Below are 9,690 nucleotides of genomic sequence, written 5' to 3' on the forward strand. Positions count from 1 at the left end.
TTGAAAGGATAAAATTTGTATTTCAAAGATAAATTGAGCAATGCGGCCGCTGTGGTCGAGTGGTTAGAGGTGCGTACTACCACCCCGTGGGAACTGAGTCCGATTCCTGCTCCGAGCAACATCTAAAATTAGAATTTTTTTTTTGCTCTTCGGCAGGCAATGGCAAGCCTCCATTTGCCGTTCGGAAACGGCGTAAAAATCTAGGTCTCAGGACGCGCATCACAAATTGGAGGATATGCTTGGCCAAACACATAAAAATATTTGTTTTTGTTTTTTTTTTTATAACCCTCAAGGAAACCATGATACGTCCCTCAGACTTATGGTTATCTTCTCAGCAACTTTCAGTATGGTTATCAAAGAAGGGTTAATTGAACAATTATGTATATATTATTTATATGCCCCACCGAAAATTTGAATAATTTTAAAAATATTGGGGGACGCACGTTAGCCCGAAGTATACTTCTTTCCACCAACTTTTCTCGTACATACATATATAATAATAATAGATTGGCTTATCTAACAAATACCATATAGTTAATACATATTAATGTATGCCCATTCAAGCATCTAAAAAGCCACAGAGCTCGAATTCTTTCACTGTACGCTGGAGAAACGCGCGATATTTTGGATTTTCTACATTTTGGCGTCGCATTTGGTCACCTTCTTCAGTGCGCGTGGTAAGGTTTTCCAATTTTTCATCTCCCGTTGACTCCATTAAGATAAGTGGAGTGAGACAAGTGGCGGCGATGACTCCTGAAATTGAACGACATTATAACAAATGTTGATTTTAGCAAATTGCACACAAAAACCTGCAGGTTGTATGCAGAGAAGATTGAAGTTTCATGAGAAGTGTGATATCAAAACGTGTACTACGCATACTTACATACACACATAAATGCATGTATTTCGTAAAAATTCCAAACACAATTTTTGTATAATTTTAGGCAGTCACCGATAACTCTCAATCTTACCTTGCAGGCTGTTCTTTATAAGCTCGATATTTATGTCCTTCAACGTCGGTATCTCGCCGTCGTAGTGGAGCTTCTCCAGCGTTTCTTTCAAAATTCGATGGTATTCACGCACTATATATTTGAAATGCACTTTCCGTACATTCTCGTTAAGTGAGCCGAAGAGGAAATAGTTCAGATCCACTGCCGGTGAACCATAGTACGACAGCTGGAAATCTAACTGTAATAAAATAAGAAAACGATAAATCTATGACAGCATAGTTTCTTTTCATGCTACTTAGGATACTCACCAAAACCACCTCATCGGGTTCCTTTGTGTCATTGTTTATATGGAACATCAAATTGTCAATCCACAAATCAGCGGAATTGAAAACGCGGAAGCCTTGGTCGTGGGATTCGTACATTTGCAGTGCATTCTGAAGCACAGTTTCGGCCAATTTAAACATTTTTTCAGTGATCTCCTCGTAGCCCTTCCAATGTGTCAGCTCCTCAGCTACGCAGCGTATGTTCACTGGAAAAAAGCCAAGGAAATCCTTGCGATCTGGATTCCTAGAAATAGGTGCTTCGTGGAAGATCTCCAAAACTTCAGGCGTCTCTTTGGCTATAACAGCAGAACACGCATGGAGCTTTGCCAATCTCTCGATGGCCGGCAGGGTGTAGTCCAGGTTAAGCAAGCGGCCCTTTTCAAAGTTTTCAAAACCTGTTAGTTGCATATCCTCCAGCACAAGGAATGGCTCAGGAGTCTCGGTGGTATAGTAACAGGCGGGAGCAATTTTCGTCTTGTCACCAATGGAGGCAAGCAACTCCTCAACGCGGGGCAAAATTTCTTTGTAGGCCACAATCTCGCGCTTGAACAGTTTGCTCTTGTGTGCGACGACGCCAGTGTAGCCCTTAGGGTGATCCTGAGGTGCCATTACGTCCGTACGTGAATAGAATATTAGCACTAAGTACATACATACAATGTATATATGNGGAGCAATTTTCGTCTTGTCACCAATGGAGGCAAGCAACTCCTCAACGCGCGGCAAAATTTCTTTGTAGGCCACAATCTCGCGCTTGAACAGTTTGCTCTTGTGTGCGACGACGCCAGTGTAGCCCTTGGGGTGATCCTGAGGTGCCATTACGTCCGTACGTGAATAGAATATTAGCACTAAGTACATACATACAATGTATATATATGCCATACTCACTTTGATAATCACGGAGAAGCGGCCGGTGCCGTCTTTCCGCGCCAAGTTAAAAGTGGCGCGGTGCATTTCGCTAGCGTAGCCGCTGCCCACATTCGCCCCGCCCAATGCACTCTTCACCACAATCTCGCGCACCTCCAAAGTGTCGTCCTTGAAATATTCCTTTAGCACATCCTGCAGAAACTCAGCTGTAATCCATTCTGGGGGCTGGTAGTTTTTTGCACCCGTTCCCATTGCGACAGCAGAGTAGAAGCGAAAGTAGATCTACAGCAAATCGCATTTTTANACATCCTGCAGAAACTCAGCTGTAATCCATTCTGGGGGCTGGTAGTTTTTGGCACCCGTTCCCATGGTAATAGCAGAGTAGAAGCGAAAGTAGATCTACAGCAAAACGCATTTTTTTTTAAATATTTCGTTAACTTCATTTTTCCACGATTAAAAATTTATGATTTTACTATTTAGTCACCTGATTAAACTGAACTCCCTTGCGATAAGTGGCCGGCCGTCGATGTGTAGCTGAATCGTTGCTTGTGGGTTAGTGACGATCGGCGTTGTGTTGTGCGTATGGGAACCTCACAAATCTCACAAGCGAGCATTGTGTCGGCTCTCACGTGCTTGTGTTTATCGCTAGCTTCAGCAGTTAATTTTGTTTTTATTATTGCCGTCCCAGTTAAGTACACAATACGCCTCTTGTCTGTCCCACTTGCTCAAAGAGCGACATACTCTGTCAGAGTGAATTCGAAGGGGGCTAGAAAAGCTAACACTTGCATCCATACATACGTACATGCATACATACATATGTACTTTTGTTGCGGACAACAGCTGATTGTGATTAGGAAGCAACTGAAAAAGCTTAAAAAGGGTTGGCTTCCAAAGCGTAATGTTGATAAGCAAATGTTGTTGAGTCGGCAGTGAGCAGATTACCAGCAGGGTTAGGACATCTCTGTGATCGTAGTACATTTACTACGCTTTTAGAGCAAATTTGAAAATTACTCATGCGACTACAGTATTTTTGCGCAGAAAACCTTTCCGCGTAGGCGCTGTACATATGCAACTCTATTTTGGACAACTTGCTAGTTATGAGTTGCCAATGTTTGACCATGGATATATTACTATATGTGACCTGGTCTACGAAAAGGGAGCTTACGTGCGAAAACTAGTTTTCTGTGAAAAAGCTGTTAAAAGTAAGCAACTCGTTTCGTTTACTCGTTTTTACTCTTCTTTCTCTACATTTTTAGTACACTTCTAAGCAAGTTAGGATTTTCTGCTTTTCACCACGTGAAAAAGCATCTCATCTTCCATCCGAATCAACCAAAAAGTGAAAATTGATTTTTTGACACCTAAGCCCCCTTTCCGTAGACCAGGTCACATATGTATGTATGTATGTATGTATGTACCCTGCAGGGAGCAACGTTAACTTAAACCAAAATTTAGTCTGTTCACGCGAACACGAGTGCTAACTAATACCTTATATTTTGTTCGAAAAAAGCTAACTACTTTTGTGGGGCGATGATAAGGCCTGTATGCAGCTCTCAAGAAAAGCAAAAACTCCATATAAAATGACGTACAAGAAATGGCTAAGAAATTTTTTTGAGTCAAATTTCCTTAAGGCAGTACGCAGTTCTTAAGAAATTTACTACGCTTTCTACTACGGTTTTCTAAAGTTTTTTTTGTGAAAAAAGAGCACAAGGCAACTCGGGTTTGACCGTTTTCTTGAGAGCTGCATACAGGGCTATAATGTGAAATTTCGAAATTAATTTTATTTGTCCTGAATTCGAAAAAGAATTTGTGAAGTGCAAAATCAAAATGTATCCAAAGCAGTTTTTGTATGAGCATTTTTAAATAGAAACTTGTAAAGAAAACGAGCTCCCGATTGCGTCTGCATGACTCCTGCACGACTTTACAACTCACTTTAAGTTGGTTTTGTCATAAAGTTTTGTCATAAGTTGGTTATTTTTAACAATTGATAATTTTTCACTGCATGGTATGTTTGAATGTAGGCACATCTAAATAAATATACATACATACAAATATTTCTAATAGACATTCTTTCTTGGAAAAGGCATACTTTTTTTTAATTTTTTTCTCTATATTAATCGTCGAAAGTAATTTTTAGAATAATTTTTACCTCTCGTTTGCTGGAATATACCATGATTCAATAATGAAAGGTTTTGTAAGAAAACTTTCTCTCACTCTAATTTTAGGCCCAGTTTTTCAGTGCGGGTTTAACTCTATTTGTCGTTTAAACTAAGCTCAGTGTGGAGTTTTTCGATTTGGTTTCTCACTTTGGTCAAAGAGTGATTTTCTTCTTTTAGTTGGACATTGTGGCTAAGGCAAGTAGAAATTACGTTGCAGAAAAACAATTGAAAGATGTAGTTACGCTTTGCTTATACAACATAAAAGAAGGGTCTGTAGTCATCTAAATCTACTACGGAATTTTATTTTCTGCTACAGCTTTTTACGTCATTTACTCCGATTTGGGCTTGCCGTAGTTCTAACCCTGATTACTAGCAGGTTACATCCAAATGCTTGTACATACATTTAATTACATACGTATAAGAATTGGCATATCGAGCCTTAACCGCCAAAATATCGTAAGCGACATTTTTTTCAAAATTTTCTTTTTAACGCAGAAGTATTCCTAGGCCATCTGATGCATTTCTGCATCAAAAAGAAAATTTTGAAAAAATGTCGCTTACGTTATTTTAGCGGTTAGGGCTCGATATGTATCATTTTGACGATATATCATGATATAAGTCAAAATCGCCCAACTTTTTTCCGAAATGCGATTATAACGGGCCGCTGGCTTGCTGGCGTGATCTTGTATTTTTGGTTCATGGATATGTATTATATCATAGAGTCTGAATTAGGAATGTTAATCCCGGGATCCCGAAAATCCAGGTACTCTTGGCAAATGATCCCGGGATTTTCGGGATTTGTGATTGGCACTGATGGCAATAAGAGAAACACTTTTCTTGACCAGTATTGCCTATATTTCTTTTTTTATTTCATAATTAATATTTTTTTATAAATGTCTAGCTCATTATACATATAACACCATGCGATAGTAAATTTTACACAAAAAGAATCAATATATTCACGAAGCTGACGCCAGTAATTCAAAAATGATTTGAAAAATTCAGTGAAATGTGGTTAGAGGGAAGTATGGGTATCAAATTGAAGAGGAAATTCTGTAGAATTTAAGCATTTTCAATGTTTTGGTGTATAACACTAGTATGGTGGACTAGTATGTATTTAAAATGTCCTTTTAAAATTTTATCCTTGAATTTTGAAATATTTGTTTTTGAATAAACTATATGTTAAGGAGCTATATAAACTCGATAACAGCTACGAATTTCGCCCGTCTATCTCTATCAGCTTAAAAATTACCTATTAGTCCTATTGAATCCAAAAAATTTCAATTTTTTTTTATTCAAAATATCTTAAATATCTTTAAAATTACAATTAAAGTGAGTCAAGGAGAAAAAATAAAAATGCCACTTTAAATTAAAAAGTAGGTTTCAAACCCATTTATTTATTATTTATTTTATGTATAGTAGGAGAGCTTGTCAAACAATATAGAAGGAATTTTTTCGATTTAAGTTGTTGAAAAGTAATGAATATCTAAATATCGGGATTGTGATAACCACATCCTGAAAATCCCGGGATCGTCAAAAGCGAAAAAATTAACATCCCTAGTATGAATCTTAATCCGTACTTATGTATTATCTACGCATATTGATATGCATGAAATAGAAAAATATACAATACATTTGCACATACATATGTACATATCTACATACCAATGTACATTGGTTTATTCACTGCAGCAAATTCAACTGATACAGAACTCGCGCGGAGCTGGCTCGAAAAGGGGCGACACTGGTTCTTCATATACACATCCCAAAAAATGTGCTTTAAACGGTCTTTTTAACGACGCAAATGGCGGGGGCACTGGTTTTGGACTCGTTTTATTTTTGGATATTTTTTTTTAGTTCTTTCTTCTTTTAAAAATTACATTAGGGTTATTCAGCCAACGTGATAAACTGCCGATGGAAGTGCTAAAATAAATTCCATAAAAATTCATAATTTTATCACGTTTAACGGTCGTTTATGAGTTAGATAAATATTCCTAATGTAATCTATTTCATTATTATTATTTTTTTTTTATATTTCTCTACTTTTTCTCCAATTATGAAGCGGCGTGCAACAATTTAATTTTATCAATTCTCAACCCCGATTTCAACCTGCGCTTGCCAGACTGACTTTAAACAATGAAATGCATGTGGCATACTCCGCTAGGCTCGCTGCAGTCGATACTTGTCGTGCGTCAGAGAAAAAACGTGAATAACTTTCGTCTCATTGCATGCCGGCAATTTTTTTCTGCAAGTAATTTTTCATAAAATGTATATTAAGAAATTGAGAAGTCACTAATATCTCTTTGAAAATTGTTAATAACTACTACAAATAAATGTATGACAAAAAAAAGGAAAACTTACCATAATTTTAGGTTTTTTAAAAAATGAGCAGAATTGTTACCAATCGCGCGAAAATAAATAAAATCCAAACGATTTCGAAAATACCTAATAGCTATTACTTTGAAAGTAATTCGATTTTCGAAAAATTTTCTCTTCCACAAATTGTGCGTTTAATGACTGAGATGCATCTAATATGTACATATGTATGTGTTTTGACNCAATCGCGCGAAAATAAATAAAATCCAAACGATTTCGAAAATACCTAATACCTATTACTTTGAAAGTAATTCGATTTCCGAAAAATTTTCTCTTCCACAAATTGTGCGTTTAATGACTGAGATGCATCTAATATATACATAGTATGTGTTTTGATCGACTGTGTTTTTTACATCAATATTGAATTGAATAAATATTTGTATAAGCCTAGTGAAAATCCAGAATTCCTCGCCTATACAAAAACGGCAAAATATCTAGCATGGCTCGCACATATAGCGGATTTGTATAAGCTTTGTGTCGAAACCTGTCCCCCTCTTCACCGGGCTGGATTAGCTTGAGCAGGCTGGCGTCTTTATCTGACGGCAGCAGTATTAGAACTAAATGTGTGAACGTTGTGCTGTAGCCTATAAAAAGAGCCGTGCTTATTTGATCACAACGAATCGAAAACTTCGACAGTTTCAATGTCACTCACCCCAGAAGCCGTGCTTTAACATGCTGATATGTAGTTCGCTTAGTTTGGGCACCGCTTTCTCGTAGTTTAGTAACTTTAAGCACTTGAGTAGGTGGGTGTGATATATTCGANCGAATCGAAAACTTCGACAGTTTCAATGTCACTCACCCCAGAAGCCGTGCCTTAACATGCTGATATGTAGTTCGCTTAGTTTGGGCACCGCTTTCTCGTAGTTTAGTAACTTTAAGCACTTCAGTAGGTGGGTGTGATATATTCGTACGAAGTGGTCGAATTCCCAAATGCGCAGATTGCTCACCACCGAGCAGACGATTAGCTCCCATAGATCTTGTGCTGGGCTGCCCCATCTGCATAGTTGGAAGTCCACAAAGCGGATCTGGTTCACCTCGCCACTGGAAGTGTAGTTCAGCATAATATTGCTGGACCAGAAATCTCCATGATTCAGCACCTTAAATTCACTGGGGTCAGACCTGAAGCAGCTCATGGCTGCGTTAACGAACTGCTCGGCATTTGGCTGAAATCAAACAGTTTTTAGATTTTAACTGTGGCGAATTTTTCTTACGCCTCGATGCTTACAATGCGTTCCACATATTTGTCATAGTCATCTAGGCCCCACGTCGCCATCGCTGCCTTAAAGCTTTGCACGCGCGCTTGATAAGATTTCGATTTTTGATAGTTGGCAGGTAGATAAGTCTTCTGGAACTCGACTGGGAACGCGCCGTGCTTCTCATGCCACATGACGGTCGCTGCATGGAACTCGGCGAGCTTTTCAAGTACTCGCTTCATGTGCAGCATATCGAAGCCTTGAAGCCGGTTGATGTTTCGGAATTTCTTCGTGTTCAAGTCCTCGAGCACAATAGTGGTGCGGCTGGATTTCTGCTCGATCCATTGACAGTTGGCAGCGAATTTCACTTTCTTGTCGAGGTCATGGTAGAGTTGCTCCAACTCTGGCAAAATGCGTTCATACATAAGCTTCTCTTTCGGAAAGAGATTTAATGCGTTGATGAGTGTACCGCCCTTGTCGTCGTCCAGCGTTGTTTTGACGATATACGCCTTTTGTTGGGTGTATCCATCTGTAAGTTTGTAAAGCGAAGCGGATGTAGATGAACAATATTAAAATAGAAACAAAAAAAAAACAAACAAAGCCACAATGTGATTGCAACTTAATCAGCGCTCATGCCAAACACTGCATATGTACATATATCCAGAGTTATCATTTAAAGTATATATGTATATATATGTATATATATGTAAACCAGCTTTTAAAAGAGCCGAATTTTCAAAAATGTAATTTTTGCATGGATCGGGAGTATTCTAAACTCAGAGCTCGACTACTCTATATGTATGTATGTACTTCATTCTGATTTTGAAGACAATGACTTTGTAGGTATCTTTTATTACCGTTATTAAAGAACATATGTAGCTACATACCTTTTAGTTCTATATCCATTAGTATGCGCATCATGAGCGATGTGTAGTTCTCGCCGGGCGGTGTGGCCGGAATTACTGCAAGTTTCAAGATTTTTTGAAAGTTTTCATCCTCTTTGTGGAGTATTTTCTCAAAGTACTTCACGTTTATCCACTTGGGGATATCCAATTGTGCATCAGGGTTAAATTTGCTGCTGTTGTCGGGCATGGTTTTGGTGTTTCGCAGTAACGCACGTCGATAGGCCTGGCTGGCTCTTTATTAAAAACCGAGCAGTGAGCGTTTGACGTGTGACGCCTCCTCTGTATCCTACTGTTGTGCGGTAACTGCTAATCGGAGGCACACAATCGCATTGCGCTTTCGATTCGCTATCAGTTGGCGCAATTCTACGTAGATACTCGTATCTAAGCACCACAGTGTGGTTGTACCACTTTCTGTCCTCGACACTTAGCAGCGCGCTTGTGTTCACATGTACTAAAGTAAATATGTACATAGGTACATCAATGCGACAAACATACATATGTATGTAAATATGTCCACACCCGCTTTTTGGTCAGCCCTCTGCTGTTCAGCGCTTAATAAACTGTTTTACTTGCCCAACGAAATCGCTGAGTCTAAGCAGGGGATCGGGACATTTGTGTACACTTTTTTGTTTATTTACCCGAGAGCACCCGCAAACTTGTTCTCTGTACTTAAATATTTACGCAAAGAGCGGTTTATCAGTTGGCAGGTTCTGTTTTAATTTTTGTGCTTAATATAAAAGCTTTTCTATGCACATATATATGTGTATATGTATGTACCGAATGAAATGTTTTTTTTTGTTTTTATTTGGCAACGAGTATCTGTCTTTCAATTTAACCAAATCTCTCAGTTGTTCTCACTATTAAATAAAGAAGGAATCCGTTGCAGTCTTTAAGTTGAAAATAAAAGAAGAATATTTGGGCAA

General features: G+C 38.4%; 1 protein-coding gene and 1 long non-coding RNA gene across 2 annotated transcripts; both read right to left on the bottom strand.

The window, feature by feature from the left end:
- Window positions 1-212: 212 nt before the first annotated feature.
- On the bottom strand, window positions 213-9,453 carry LOC108376340 (uncharacterized). Its single transcript, XM_017632545.1, has 10 exons — window positions 8,750-9,453; window positions 7,895-8,391; window positions 7,579-7,832; window positions 7,322-7,431; window positions 7,060-7,253; window positions 2,622-2,690; window positions 2,159-2,419; window positions 1,259-1,870; window positions 972-1,188; window positions 213-753 (listed from the first exon to the last, which is right to left on the bottom strand). The coding sequence occupies exons 1-10, from the start codon at window positions 8,952-8,954 to the stop codon at window positions 560-562; spliced, it is 2,613 nt and encodes an 870-aa protein (XP_017488034.1). The 5' UTR covers window positions 8,955-9,453; the 3' UTR covers window positions 213-559.
- On the bottom strand, window positions 6,323-6,839 carry LOC108376343 (uncharacterized). Its single transcript, XR_001849252.1, has 2 exons — window positions 6,655-6,839; window positions 6,323-6,538 (listed from the first exon to the last, which is right to left on the bottom strand). It is a non-coding gene; the product is annotated as an uncharacterized LOC108376343 (long non-coding RNA).
- Window positions 9,454-9,690: the final 237 nt, after the last annotated feature.

This window comes from Rhagoletis zephyria, unplaced genomic scaffold (genome assembly GCF_001687245.7).
Source record: "Rhagoletis zephyria isolate East Lansing unplaced genomic scaffold, Rhagoletis_zephyria_1.1 Rzeph_scaffold_10291, whole genome shotgun sequence".
Classification (NCBI taxonomy): domain Eukaryota; kingdom Metazoa; phylum Arthropoda; class Insecta; order Diptera; family Tephritidae; genus Rhagoletis; species Rhagoletis zephyria.